Raw genomic sequence first — 15,706 nt, forward strand, 5'->3', positions numbered from 1 at the left:
GAGTAGAATGAAAGGAGGCAAGAAATCTGATTTTTATTTAAATATCAAATTTATCACGAAATTTGACAAGAGCTTTCATTAGGCCACGTGCGTTTGAAATGCTGACAATAAAAACACATCTGGATACTTACGACTCCTGTACAGTGCACTCAGTACCAGTCACATTGCCTGAGGTCACACCTTGCACCACGTGGAAAATAAGAAAACAGACCAGAAATCCCAATGGAGCAGGGACACTTCAGCTTCGTGTTCATTTTCTGACCTGCAATAATACTGTACTTTATTTCCGTCTTCCTGTAAACAGTAATATTCCTGGGATGATAGATTATCCCTATATTATCTACCTGATGGGTGTTAGTTCCTTTGTGCACTATTCTACAGTAGCTGCATGGAAGAAAAGAGACTGCTCATGTGAATGACACTGAAGACGATTTACACTAGATTTTACTTCCAAGAAGTACAGTATTCCATGGAGAGCCAACTGTCAGCCTGTTATTTAGACTGTAAGCAGGGCCGCCGATGAGCCACCCGGGCCCCGGGACAGACCTCTCCGGGCCCTTGTACTTGTAATCGTAAATTATTTCCCGTATATAATGTATGTTTACAATTCGAATCTCAATATCTACACTCAAACTCAACTTCTGCATGTGTAATGCTTGGGTGTTCCGTCCTTAGACCTTTCTTTAAAAGAAAAAGAAAAGGAGAAGAAGAAAAAAAAAATCCACTGACCAAGGCCGGGCCCCCTTGACAGCCGCGGGCCCGGGTACACCAGACCCCTGTCCCCCCCTCTCGTCAGGCCTGTAGGTTCCCCACTTCCCAACTCGCCATGTGCTACAGAAGGTGTGAACTCAGTCACCGAGTAAGGTGTCATGTCACTGCCCATCCATCGAGCCTCACACGAAGGACAATGATAATAAATGTGCCAAAGTCACCGCTCACATACCAGCATGCGCTCAGCGCGTGACACAATAAGTAGGTCAATTATGGTGTACATGATGGAGCTGAGAGATGGGTAAACGATGAGGATAAGTACCAAAAACACTGGAGACACACATAACACTTATATAGCTAAAACTTAAATAAAAGTTAATCAACAAAGAGATATCCACAGGACAGACAAATCAAGAGATATAAAACAGAAGGGACTAGTAGCGGTATCTGCATTGACGGGTAGTGCAAGGGTAAGGGAGGGGAGTTCCTCTGCTTTGCTGCACCCGAGCTGAAGGAAGGAATAACAGTAACCAAGTGTTAATAGAAGGAACGTACAGACAAGAATGTTAGCAGATTGTCAAAAGAGTAGGATGAAGGTTGCACTTATCTACGGTGCTCGTAAATAAGCAGGTTGACAGACAGTTGCCACCCGTCTGACAAGGATCATGCCAGCAATGACGATGAAGCCAAGATTCTAAACAGACGACGCTAAGGGAACTTTGACCTCAATCAGAAGAGGATCGAACCATGTCAGAGACACAGTAGTGCGAGAAATGTTGAAGAAGTTCCCAATGATCAAGCGCAGCACTGTCGTAAATGGCTCATTTCTTATTTTGGCCCCGAGAACGATTATTTTTTAATTAGTTTCAAAACTGGTTGAAACACAGAGAAAGCAACCTCAAGAAACAGAGAGAGACAGAGAGCTGATCTCGTGCCGACATCGAATCGAAGTATGTGCCAGAGTCAAACATCTCACTGGTGAAGTAGTCACTGAAGACCTGCGGTATGTGTGAAGCGGAAACCACATACAAGTAGATACACACTCACACAGATATTTTAGTTTGGAGTCGTTATCTTGTGTGTCAGCCGGCAGCCATGTGTCTGTCAACGTGTGGCTTCACTGTGCATAATCTTGCTACTCGCCGTGTGTGGAGGACACGTGCCAGGAGGAGAGAACAATAAACAAAAGCCAAGAGACAAAGATTGTTTTACTGCGGGGTCTGAGAGCTTGAGGACCTCACTGTGTCAGCAGTCCTCTGACCGGCAGGCTTGTTCTGCACTATACACTCACAGGTCAAAGGTCAAAGTACAAGTCGTGCCATCACCCATCAAACCTCTCTGTACAGACTTGCATAAAGTATTGTTGTGTTCAAGTGGTGCTACAGGTAGACGATTGTGCAAGGTGAGTGTACGAGGTGTGTTCTCACAACTACACAGACTGTAGTCCCTCAACAAAGCTACGCGACAGTCGGGTACATCCCGTTACATGACCTCTGAATGAGCATTAACATATAGAGTGTTAACACCAGGTCACAGCCACTGTTCTCCACATTTCGTGCACGTGCGGCTACTTGTGAGAGGAAAACAAATCGTAAGTGTTGTATATCTGGTCCCTTTAAACCGCCTCGATGTCTGCCTAATTAGTAGTGACTAATTAATGATGTAAAACATGGTTAAGTAATGAGGGCTTAGTGATTTAGTCGTGACTTCACGTGACATTATTTACACTAAACATTGTACTAAAAACTGTGTGGCATCACGATCAGTGGGCTTGGCCTTACAGGTGCATGCGTGCACACACGCACAGAGAGAGAGAGACTGTGAAACTGTCCAGTCCAGTGACTTGTACTCAGGCAGTCATCAGAAGTAGTGGTCAGTTGCGGACTACACCATTTTGCTTATTCTGTGCGATTCAAATGATGGCCCTTCGCAAAGCATTACACCTAATCAAATAATTTCTAGATATAAAAAAAAAAAAAAAAAAAAAAATAGAACAGTAAACTTCCACTTATACCAGATAGCCCCTGTGGGACCCCGGGGTATGCTTGCCTAGCAAGCATTGTAAGAATAGGGTCCCTGCCATCCAGCCAGGCATGTCGTAAGAGGCGACTAAGGTGGACACCTCACCTAGAGGTAAATTAGGTTGTGTAGGGCTAACAACCCCACCATGTAAAAAAAAGTATGTTACAGAAACTAAAACCAGAGAACTCGTCACAGATGCGGAGGTAATGAAGCACACCAGGTGACTGGACTAATGACGGACGACAGCCAAACCCGAAAGGGAGCTGGCGCCCCGACAGTGGATTTACTGAAGCCGAGGCAAAAGTTGAGGGTGGGGTGCTTGAACGTCCAGACCTTGTACCAGACTGGCAGGATGCTCCAACTAGTCAAGGAGTTTGACAACTACAACTTGGACATCCTGGGAGTCAGTGAGGTCAGATGGACCGGCACGGGAAAGAGGAGACTAGCGTCAGGACATACCATCTTGTTCTCAGGAAGATCAGACGCTCAGCACTCTGAAGGAGTAGCTCTACTCCTCAACAAGAAAACGGAAAAGGCACTGCTGGAATGGAAGCCTTATGGACCTAGGCTTTTGAGAGCAAGATTCCATTCAAAGTAAACCAAGCTGACAGTGCTAGCCTGCTATGCACCAACAAATGACTCTGAGGCAGAAGACAAGGATGCTTTTTACGATCAGCTCCAAGCAGCCTCAGAGAGCGTTCCAGCCCATGACATGTTGCTCATCATCGGCGATCTCAATGCCAAGGTGGGAAGTGACAACACCTGCAGGGAGCATGTCATGGGCAAACATGGAATCGGAACCATCAATGACAACGGAGAGAGACTGGCAGACTTTTGTGAAGAAAACAACCTACTGATTGGAGGCACACTCTTCCCACACAAAGACATCCACAAGGCAACATGGACATCACCAGATGGGACCACAAAGAACCAGATAGACCATGTCATCATCAACCGAAAATGGAGGAGCTCACTTCAAGATGTTAGAGCCTACAGAGGAGCAGACATTGCCAGTGACCACACTCTTGTGATAGCCACAGTTTCCCTGAAGCTACGTCGATCACGAGGAAAACAGGCACGTCAGCAGAGAGTGGACTCTGGCAAACTGAAAAATCCAGTCATCGAAAGGGCCTTTGCTATGGAAGTGAAGAACAGGTTCCAAGCACTAGGAGACCAACAAGAGATGACCTTAGACGACTTCAATCGAGTCTTACAGGAATCAGGAGAGAAAATACTGGGCTTCCAACGGAAAAAGAAAGAACAGTGGATCAGAGAAGAGACATGGAAGAAGATAGAAGAGAGAAAGTCAGCCAAACAAAGAATCAACAGCACCAGATCTGAACGCCTGAAAGAACAACTCAGACAAAGATATGCAAAACTAAACAAAGAGGTAAAGAGGATGGCAAGAACCGACAAAAGAGACCACATAGAGAAACTGGCAGATGAAGCAGAAAATGCAGCAAGTAAAAATGACCTGAAGACACTGTACAAGATAAACAAACAGCTAAACAACGGGTTTAAGAACAGTGATGTGCCAGTGAAAGACGTGAACGGTAATGTCATCGAGGGAGAGGCAGAAAAACTACAGCGCTGGAAGGAACATTTTGAGTCGGTTCTGAACAGACCAGATCCCCCTCAGCTTGCAGACATCCAGCCAGCAGCTATAGACCTTGACATCTGCACAGACCACCAAGCCTGGAAGAAGTGACAGCAGCAGTCAAGACAATGAAGAGCGGCAAAGCACCAGGGCAGATGGAATAACAGCAGAGATGTTGAAAGCAGATATAAATGTGACAGCTCCCAAGCTGACTGAAATCTTCAAGCAAGTTTGGGAATCAGGGCAGCTCCCTGTTGCTTGGAAGACAGGGCTCATCTTCAAGTTACCCAAGAAAGGAGATCTTGGAGACTGCAATAATTGGAGGGGCATAACACTTCTTTCCCTCACCAGCAAGGTCTTCAGCAAGATTGTTTTGTCAAGACTGACGGCAACTCTTGAGAAAGACCTCCGACCACAGCAAGCAGGATTTCGTCCTGGGCGATCCTGCTCCGAACACATCTTCATTCTGCGACAGATTCTGGAGCAGAGCAACGAATGGAACACACCGCTGTACATCAATTTCATCGACCTGGAGAAGGCTTTTGACAGCATCCACCGCGAGTCCTTATGGAAGATCCTGAGGCATTACGGAGTCCCTGCAAAACTTGTTCAGGTCATTGCAATGCTGTACAGCGATTTCAAATCCCAGGTTGTCTGTGACACGGAGCTCACAGACCCCTTCAACGTCAGTACCGGGGTGAAGCAGGGCTGCATTCTGTCGCCGTTCCTCTTCATCCTGGCCATGGACTGGATCATGAAGACTTCCACCGACAGTGAGAGGAGAGGGATCAGATGGACCATGTCTATGACAGCAACAATAACGCTGGAAGACTTGGACTTTGCTGATGACATTGCCCTGCTGTCACACCGCCACCAAGACATGCATGAAAAAACAAAGGCCTTCTCAGAAACAGCTGGAAACCTTGGCTTGAAGGTCAGCACAAAGAAAACGAAAAGTATGAGAGTGAACGCCAGAGTCCAAGACGGCATCAAACTAAATGGAGAAGAGATTGAGGAAGTTGACAGTTTCACCTATCTTGGGTCCAAAATGTCAAACACCGGGGATGCGGAGGTGGAGATTCGAGCCCGACTGGCGAAAGCCAGCCAGGCCTTCGCCTCACTCAGGAGCACATGGAAGGCAAAAAACATCAGCCAGAAGATCAAACTGAGAATCTTCAAGTCAAATGTGATCAGCACCCTCCTTTACGGATCAGAATCCTGGAAGATGACCAAAACCATCAGTAACAAGCTTGACGTCTTCCAAAACAGATGCCTCAGGCGCATACTTAACATCTTTTGGCCAAATACCATAAGCAACGAAGAACTCCACCGAAGAACTGAAACCGAGTCCATCACCACGCAGGTTCAACGAAGGCGTTGGCGATGGATTGGACATGTGCTCCGCCAGCAGACAGCAGACCTTTCCAGAGTCGCCCTACGATGGACTCCAGACGGCCGAAGAAAACGAGGCCGCCCAAAGGAAACTTGGAGAAGAACAGTGGAAAGGGAGATGAAAGGAAAGGGCTGGACATGGGGTCACCTAGAGCGGGTTTCAGCCGATCGACATCGGTGGCGGACTCTGGTTGAGGCCTTATGTGCAACCTGATGCACGAAGAGGAATAGATAGATATACCAGATAGATAATGTAATCAGTTGCATTATATTTTTATTGGACAAGACAAATTGCTGAAAGCGCTGAACAAAGAGATACACAAAAGCAAAGTTGATTGTGCGCCCTGTTAGTATGTTAGTATGTTACTCATGTCGAAAATAGTGTGAATTTCATGAGCAATCTACAGCCTTGTTATTAATACTACTACTACTACTACTAATAATAATAATAAGAAGAAGACAGTTACAAATATTTAGGTATAACTATCGATATAAACTCACCTTGTAAGCTGATGTTGACTGTTGGCAAAAACATGAACTCCTGCAACTATTCTACATTTCTGTAATATAGAGCACCGTGACCTTTAACCTAGAGGGCTGGGGTGGGAGCACAGCACAACAGGAAAGGGACAAACTGAAAAATCATTAAAAAGGCAGGATGGGTGTTTAAGGGGGAGGGGGCAGAATGACTTAGAGACACTATATCACAGGCTTCTGTACAACAAACTACAATTTAACTGATGACTTTCATCCACCCCGACGGGAATTCGACAACAGAACATAGACAGACGTAATAGGTGTAGAGTTCCCCCGAACCAGAACCGCCTGCTACCTGCACTCCTTTATTCCGGTGGCAATCCCCATATACAACCAGATCATGGGTAGGACAAGATTCTCAGACAGTTGGCACACCTTGCAGAAGCGCCAAGTCTTTCTCTCTTTTTATGCATGTTTATATTTAATTTTAAGCTTGAGGTATCATATAAACTCTGATGTGATAGTAACATGGCAGATAATTTCATGAAAAGGATTTTATTTTCTCAACAGCTGACAAGAATGGCCGTGCCCCCGGGGCTGATAGTAAGGAAAGACAAGTTCGGCAACGACATCTGGCTGGGAGATGGAGGAGAGGTGATCTTCGCCCCGGTGGACTGCATCCCTGATTATCGAAAGCATCTTCAGCACATCCGGGACATGCAACTGCGTGCTGACGATGTCTTGATCGTTGGCTACCCTAAATCAGGCCAATAGTTTGCAGTCTGCTTGCAACAACTGCGTTTGTGGTGTGGATGTGGCAGCGATTTCGGTTTGTAATGAAGATTATTAATAGCAATGAAGTCCGTTTCAGGCAACTGTTGATCAAGTCTATGGAAAAATTAACAGTTATAATTTTATTTGATCTAAACATTTTACAGGATAACAATTTGCTAAAGAAAAAGTCTATGGAAATGAACGCATTAACAACTGTTGAGAGAATAAGTTATGGATCGAGAGATAAACAAGCAGAGAATCAGACAACAAGGCGGGTGGGCAAACAAACAAGGGCGGCTACTAGCGTTAGTTCAGATTTGTACGTCACAGGGGAGATAAAGGTGTCATTGTGGCTGTATATATATATATCACAAATGACATAAATAAAACCTGCTATATTTATGCTGTAGTGGGCTTTTTTAAAAATCTTTATGAGAGAGAATTGAAGGTGGCTGGATTGAAACAAAACTAGGTCATAAATATTATCATGTATATTTGATGAATTCTGAAATTATGCAGTTCAAGACATTAAAAATAAACAAAAGAACACTAAATGCTACCATTACATCAGTAGCCAAACAGCCCTAATAAACATGGCGTGAAAAGAACTTAAGTAAATGAAGACCGTGACTTGAGTTCCTGAATCGTATTTTTCAGGCAACAACTGGCTGCACCACATGGTTTCCATGCTGATAGAGGGCACCACGCATCTGCCTCCTCTGTTCGGAGATAGTAACTTCCCTTTTCTGGACATTTGCGGCGCAGGAAGGGAGTTAGCTGCGCCTGACAAAGGGCGAGCACTGATGAGCCACCTCGCCTTCCGGTACCTGCCGAGGGACGTGGAGGACAAGCGAGTGAAAATCATCTACCTTGTGAGAAACCCCAAGGATGCCATGGTGTCTCTGTACCACCACGTAGGAAGCACTCTTCCCCCAATTCGCTATGAAGGATCGTGGGATCAGTTCTTGACCACTGTGCTGGAACAAGGATGTAAGAGTTCCCTCTCTTGTTTTCCTCTCCCCCCACTAGCCCCACTCCTGCTCCTCCGCATCTGCTGCTTAAAACCATTCTTCTCTCCAATTTGGCTTTAACTAGCTCAACTAAGACTACTCATATTTAGTTTTTTAAATATATTTAAACAAAACGCTATAGGTGCAGTAAATTGTAATCAAGTAAAATTATAGACAATCTAATAATTATTTTTCCCACAAAAAAAAATTAGAACAATCTTTTTGTCAGACTGGTACGGAAGCATTTTTGAGCACAGGAAGGAGTGGCAGAGAACAATAGAGGAGCATCCTGACCATCCTATTTTTCTTGTTCACTACGAAAATTTGAAAAAGGTGAGACATGAATAGGTTCTGGCTTCGTTCTTTTCTCTCTTCCCCCTATCTTTTTTTCTCTAATTGCTATGTATGAGCGCGCGTCTGACGTTGGACAGTGTGTGTGTGTGTGTGTTTGTTCTTTCTCTCAAGTGTACTTTCTGTATTACTGAATTATTTGAATGAAGCTGACTTTAATTTGTCCACGTGGAACTTGAGAGAGAGGGCTGTTAAGCAGTGCTCAGTTCAAGGCAATCAGAGTCGTGTTTGCCACACTCAGTAAACTTGTGATATACCGGAGTGTTTGAAAAGCATGATTGTACAGACTACACTTCATGGCAGGATACCGTCAAGCAGCTGAAGGAACTGGATACGTTTCTGGGAACCAATCGCAGCACGGAGTTCTGCCAGGCAGTGGCAGCTACCTGCATCCTCAGCAACATGGAGAACACTCGAGTGCTCCACAACGACGTCATCAGCCGCAACACCTTCTGCTGGAATGAAAACAGGAAGTTTTACAGAAAAGGTGAGCCTCTTGTTATTTTAGAAATTTTTATCAAAATCTTCATTTCTCTCCTCTTCTTAGTTGTTTTCTGTTTTGCCTTAAAGACTGCACCGACTGAAAAAGGGTATCAGACTAAGACGCCAGTTATTGCACTAATTAACGAATCAAATTAATGCACAAAGTAACTTTTCTTGTTTTCGAGAAATTTAACAAAAACTTCGTGCTTTATCTGTTAACATGCACTTTGTCCTCTACTTACCTGGGAAGAAGGGACAATGGTGAGCTACTGGAGATTGTGAGAAACGGTTCCTATGACTGTTTATTTCTGATTCCTCACTCTAAAACGTTCGTTGTTCTTGTTCATAATATCAATAATTACACTTCTCTGCTCTGTCTCGTACTTGAAACTACTATCTCACACTGAAAGCTATTGTGAAGGTCTTTCCACTTCATAATAATCATGTTTCCTGCAGGTGAAGTTGGTGACTGGAAAAACTATTTCACCGTGGCACAGAACGAGAAGTTTGATGAAGTGTGTGGCAAGAAACTGGCCGACTGTGGACAACTCTTCATCTTTGAATAACAGAACACATGGAAGACAACACATCAATAGTTTACTGGCTTTTACGGTAAGTACCAGCCATATTTTTCGTTTTCTGGTGCAAATGGCTTATTTTATCTTGAAACTGAATATTTTGTTCTCACACGGGTCGTTCATGTGCTAATATGTATTTGAATATATCTTAATTTCACTCTCATTTTGGTGCCTTATGAGCTAAAGAGTTACATGTATATATTAGGTTTTTTGTGCACACCTCTGCACATACCCGCGCATGTTTTAAGGGTATATATATATTTTTCATAATCAAGCTATATTATCCACCCAGTCCTCATTTCTTCCTCATCTGCTTAATTTCCGTTGTCATGGCAGCATTCGCCGGCCTTGTGTTCGTTGTACATCCCATTGTTTGTTTGTTTGTAGAGTCGGACATCGAACTACTCACCTTAAAGTTACCACCTGTAGCTCGGACGGTGAGCTTTGGTGTTTACAGTTCACAGTTGTCCCTCCTGCTGGAGCCAAGACTGTGAGGCAGACACCTGCCATTGCGAGACAGAGATTTATATGTCTACAGTATACTTTATCATCTCAGTCAGGACTGTAACAATGTTCACTACAATCCATGTCAATTAATTGTTAGTCAAAGTTGATGCTTGCAGTCTTTGTATCTATGTTCATTTGGTATACTTATATTTATTCAGTGGTTATTATCTGTAACATTAGTAAATGATGATTACGTCATTGTCTGAGTGCGCATGTCAACATCCGGTTTTCTTTATTTCGTGAGAGAGAGAGATAGCAAGAGTGTACGAGGGGATGTGTATGAGTGAGTGAGAGTGTTCACGAATGTGAATGAAAGACAGAAAGAGCAAGTGTGTAAGGATGTGTGTAAAGTGTTGCATATACCACAACGTATTTCACAAGCCTCGTTGCCACTCTGCTTCCGGTGATTGAGATGTGCTTCTTTTCGAGAGTATACGGCTACAACTGCCTGCATAGACTTATAGGCAAATGAAAAAATGAAACGAGAATGGCTTGTGCTCTCAGAGAAATGGCTGCTAAAGGGTTCTGCCATGAAGCAAGGCTTTTACCCCGTTACTTGTTGAAATTTGGCAGTAACTCTAGAGAGTCCAGAATACTTACTTAAATTAGTCTACAGGTGATCAGTGAGAGGAATTAAAGCAAAGAGGTATTGCCATTGATGTCTGTTTATTGTTTACATCTCTTAAGTGATCAGTGTTTGCTACACTTGTACGGGTATGTGGTTGCTGTCTGTATGCAAGTGGTGCTATGGGGGTGGATGGAGCTGCATGTTTTGGTACCATCCTCATTATTGTTGACATTATTGTTTCTTCATCGTCTAGCATCTCATACAAATTATCACCAACATCACACACACGGAACTCTGAATTAATTTGTCCATTTATTGCACAGGTTTAACCCCGAAATCGTCTTGTTTCTAACCGACGATCGCTGCAATCTCAGCCAGAATCTGTCAACATACAAAAAAAAAGTTTTAACTGCGGTATAGAAATAATTTGATACATGGAGGCTAGATAAAGCTCTTCAGTACACTCTAGGACAAGGGGTGGGCACAGTTTTCTTTTTGCGGACCGGTCTCAAAATTCTAAGCTATGGGGTGGGCCGGTAAAATACCAAAAACCAATTCTGTGATGCTTGTCATTACACATACGCGCACACACATGAACACACGAAGACACATCGACACATGGACAAACACTTGCACTTCCATAGACATAGAGCCACATTCATCAACACGTGCGAAGAACTAGCACTTGTACAAGCTGTAATCTGTACACAATGAAAAGTAAAAACTACTTTGCTCTGTATGTACTCCCCGCCATGTGTAGCCGACCTACGACCTAACGCCCTCTCCCTTAGTCTCCTACGTTAGTCTCCTGAGTCTGTCAGACATCTCACACAGACACACTTTGGTACACCACTACTCTAGTCAACTACTTAGTTAATTAAGAACAAAAGTTAGCAACGAAAATACCTTAGCATAGCCTTCAAGGAATTCCTCTTGCGACACCTTGCCGTTCTCTGAAAAGAATAAAGATAAATATTAGGATAGCTTACATAAATTTTGACTCCACTAAAAGCGATACCTATTAATAGCTTTATCTCCTGTCTAACCATTCAAGCTAAAGGTTTGTCCTTTAAAGTTGATGTCAGTCTTGATGCACTTACTGTTAGCATCCAGTCGGTTGAATACGACCGTGACGACCGACCTGGCGATCTTGTTATCAACCACACCGTCCAGCTTGTCGTTGTAGTCGAAGGCGGCTTTGACCTGCGCTTCGGTCTCACCAGCAGAACGCGCGGCGGAGTACTCGTGTAGGTTGACGACGCCGTCCTCTGCAAACAGTTTGAACATCAGCTTTTATTTCTGAACGTTCACTTCAGTTATGATGCTGATAATTGCATTTCGCACACAGTACATAACGATCCGCTTTGCTACCTTCTCGAGCCTGAGACTGAAAAAGTCCTGATCGCCGAGGGTTCAATCTTCCTCCGTACGTCTGGTGTCCCTACGACACAAGCTATTAGTCTTTTTGGAGAACGAATGATTTTCTTAACCCCTCATTCGCATATGCAAATATATTTTATATTATTCTTTTGGGGGTTTTGTGCTGCAGTCCTGTATATGTATAATATTACTTTGTAGCTAATCTTCTCCAACGCAGGTCCCCGACCCTTCATAAAAAATTATTTACGACGAAAATTCATGGCTCGTCCAGATGCCCCGGTACGTCCCGCGGGACTCTTACAGACGGAGACAGACAAATGTGCATTCACTCCATCACGTGACTTTCAGATCAGTCAACAAGTAGGACAAGGGTGCAGCATGCACTTTGTATGTTCAATGTCTCCTTACTGTTAGCGTCGATGTTGTCGAAGTAGACCTGAACTTCGCTCAGCTCGAGGCTGCCGTCGTCGTCAGCGTCCATCGCGTCAAACGCACGACGGAGAGCGTCGCGGTCCAGTTGACTGAAAACGTTGAACCGTGTTTAATATATTCAATATATATATCAGCTATTATCCCCTTTTTCTCTCTTTTTGTGAAACTATGACCTTACCGTCTTTAATGAAGTGACGCCCTAGTAATGAAACAGTTCACGTCTGTTCGATCTTTAAAACTCTTAGCGAAAAACGCCTTGTGTGTTTGTAACAGAGTCTGATTCTTATGTATAGAGATATAAATATAAAGAGATTTACATGCTTTCATTGAACCTGTACTTCGTAAGTACTGGAGAAGAGAGAACTAAGAGTCCAACCTTATTCTCTACAAGATATTTTTGCAGATCCACGAGAGAGAATCAAACATTGGGTAAAAATAGTGTATACACAATGTGCTGACTGAGGACTTGTTATCTAAGCGAATAAACAATCAAACATAAAAACTTACGCAAGGACAGCAGCTACGAGGCCGAGAAGGATGATTGCCCTCATGATGGAGTTATCTGGCTGATCTGTAGAGTATAAGTCGGTGTACGGTGATTGCAGAGATTATACAAATGTGCTTTAAACTCAATTTCGTTCGTAACAAATTATAAGAATGTGATTGTGACATCGATAATCTGTAGCTGATGAGCTGTAAGATTTGTTTCTCTCACATCTATTGTACTCACTGATGCTGCCTCTGTTGCCATTTAGTGTACAACACCACCAACCTACCAACCCACTAACCCTGTCAAAACAAACTCCAAGTTAACCACCCGATGAATACCTGAGAACACGTATGAGCTCCACTAACGTCTGATGACAAAGAAGAGCGAGTGGAAGAATGTTCTAGATTATACTTCCCTGTACATAGTATGATGAGTGAGTATTTTTGCATTATTTAAGAACACTGTAATGTTTACTATTATTGTATTGTTTACGCTCAACTAGCGCCTGACATAAACTGTTTAATTGAAGGAGGTCTGAGGTCGTTAGTGAGAGCTCGTTGAGCATACTGAAGACGAGTGTTGTATGACTACTGTAGGTAGTGTAGGATGATCTACATGCCGACTATTGCAAATTGACTTACCGTTCGCTGGGGTCTGATGTTGAAGAAGTGAAGATACTGCACACAGGAAGGTATATATATATACGATCTGTAAGAGGGTAGCCACGTCATTATGACGTCATGGCACCTCCACACGAACTACTGTCCCACCCTAAAGCACACACACACCCCCATCTCGCCCTGTACCGTGTCTTACCTGAGCGACACCAGTGGGAGTCACAGAGTAGCGCAGATAAGAGTTCAGACTGTACAACTTTTGGCCTCAACTATAGTAAGCGGCTTTGTTTGATTTTGTTTTGTTTTGTTTTTGTTTTTTGTTAATTTCCTTTGCTTAAAAGAAGATGGGACAACGCGGATTAAATGCTCCAGATAATGACGTAGTAGAGGCAGTCCGTTTTATAGCCGTTTCCTTGAGTTCGTGAGAACCCACATTGCACCCAAAGTGCCCTCACAGATGTTCTTCCGTTAGTGTGTCCGTCTGATTAGTCCTGGTCTCTCTCTCACTCTCAGGAAATCAGTATCTTCATGTGAATAATGTGACTAATTGTCTTAGTGTATGCTAGTGTGCTAATGTGTGTATCTTACCCAAACCCTATAATATTATATATAATGCCTGTATGTAGGTGTGTTAGTTTATGTTAGTGTGCTAATGTTTCGGAGACAGTGTGGGATACAGTGTGTGTGTGTGTGTTTCTCCAGCCCTGGTTTCAGTACACAGAGATTGCCTATCACGCCACACTTGTAAGTCACGGGTACCTACACCCTACTTTCAGCCACCCTCAGTCGGGATTCGTCTCCATCTGTTGTTTCGCACGCGTCTTACAGACTCACTATGACTTTGCATGTGGGGCTATCTGTACTGTCTGAACTTTGGCCTGACGATATCACTCCACACTCCACGCTCCACACTCAGAGTGATTCCACCTTTGTCTGTCAGATACACCACAACAACGTACTTGCCTATCTTCTTTGACAAACTGTTTCAGGTTAGAAGACGTACTAACTTTTTAAGAATGTCTGGCTACAGTGCCTCTATAAGGCAAATAAAGAAATCAGAATGGCTTGTACTTTCAATAATAATAAAAAAAAAATAAAAAATGCAAACTATGTAAAGCGCATACTCACACTCCTAAGGAGCATGCTCTTGGTAATAATGAACAAGAACGAGACATGGACAGCATACGAGGGACACGAAAACAAACAAATAACATATGAGCTATAAAAAAAATAAACAACCGTACTCAACGAAAAATTGAAATATTTGACTTGATTCCTAATTTAACTATAGAGTTATCAGATTGATAGCCTGGTAGAATTTTTTCATCCCTTATTTCAGGCATCAGTGATTCTGAAATTAAAAAGTAATGTAGACGGCTTTGCTGGGTTGAATTAAATCTCCTCCAGGTGTAGCATTTTTTATCTTGGTAGATTTCACGCCATATATCTATCATTGCTAAATTTATCATTGCTTCTTTTAGCTTATTACGGCTTTGTGGGCGATTAAAGTAACATTTGTAAATTCTGGCATCTAGGCTCGGGTTTAAAATCACATTCCAGTCCTCCCTAACAATGACCTCTAAATTTTCCTGTTTTCAATGAGCTGGAAGACTTTGGAGAAATAAAGTGGCTTATCTCTATCGCTGGGGCCATATATATTGGCTAAAGTTATGTGTTTCCCTAAAAGTTCCATATCCAATAGTATGTAGCTACCCTCAGGATCTCTGATAATATTATGGACTTTATATTCACATGAGTGAGCCAAAAGAATGACTACACCCTTACTATTTATATTATCACCTGCAAGATCTTATAAAGTTTTCAGAATTAGTTGTCCAGTGTGTCTCTTGCAAAAGTTATATATCAAATTTCTGTTTCCGTAAATAATCAAACACATCTTTGCGTTTCATATGGTTCCCAAGGCCATTACAGTTAAAAGAACAAATATCAACAGATTTTTTAGTATCCATTATAGTACATAAGTTGTATAACTGTACAATAAACAGCAAAACACCTTGAAATATACAATAATGCAATGCAATAATATTTGGACAATTTAACATCTATTACAGTAGCTAATACAGTAGAATAGTGGTTAGGCCTATGGTCGAGCAAGTTTTGTCTTAGTTTAATGCCAAATGGGGAGGTTATCGGTAAGTAAAACATTAGATAAGAAATAATATCAGGAATTTTGCAATGATTATTATATATAAATAACTTCACTGGTTATTTTCAATGTCCCAAATTTTTGTACAATTATGTTGAAATAAAGAGAAAGATATTAAATTATATAGCGTGTACATAAATGCTTACCTGC

At 42.7% G+C, this 15,706-nt stretch overlaps 2 protein-coding genes across 2 annotated transcripts; one reads left to right on the top strand and one right to left on the bottom strand.

The window, feature by feature from the left end:
* Window positions 1-1,773: 1,773 nt before the first annotated feature.
* Window positions 1,774-10,161, top strand: LOC112571282 (sulfotransferase 1A2-like). The gene is made up of 7 exons (XM_025250174.1): window positions 1,774-2,113; window positions 6,770-6,965; window positions 7,631-7,963; window positions 8,213-8,316; window positions 8,638-8,821; window positions 9,274-9,429; window positions 9,783-10,161. Exons 2-6 carry the CDS (start codon window positions 6,779-6,781, stop codon window positions 9,381-9,383), a joined length of 918 nt encoding a protein of 305 aa, XP_025105959.1. The 5' UTR covers window positions 1,774-2,113; window positions 6,770-6,778; the 3' UTR covers window positions 9,384-9,429; window positions 9,783-10,161.
* A 639-nt stretch (window positions 10,162-10,800) lies between these two features.
* LOC112571155 (probable calcium-binding protein CML27) lies at window positions 10,801-13,481 on the bottom strand. The gene is made up of 6 exons (XM_025249969.1): window positions 13,414-13,481; window positions 12,790-12,853; window positions 12,259-12,371; window positions 11,571-11,738; window positions 11,377-11,423; window positions 10,801-10,851 (listed from the first exon to the last, which is right to left on the bottom strand). Exons 2-6 carry the CDS (start codon window positions 12,831-12,833, stop codon window positions 10,819-10,821), a joined length of 405 nt encoding a protein of 134 aa, XP_025105754.1. The 5' UTR covers window positions 12,834-12,853; window positions 13,414-13,481; the 3' UTR covers window positions 10,801-10,818.
* Between the last annotated feature and the right edge of the window lie 2,225 nt (window positions 13,482-15,706).

Source organism: Pomacea canaliculata, linkage group LG8, assembly GCF_003073045.1.
Source record: "Pomacea canaliculata isolate SZHN2017 linkage group LG8, ASM307304v1, whole genome shotgun sequence".
In the NCBI taxonomy this organism is placed as follows: Eukaryota; Metazoa; Mollusca; class Gastropoda; order Architaenioglossa; family Ampullariidae; genus Pomacea; species Pomacea canaliculata.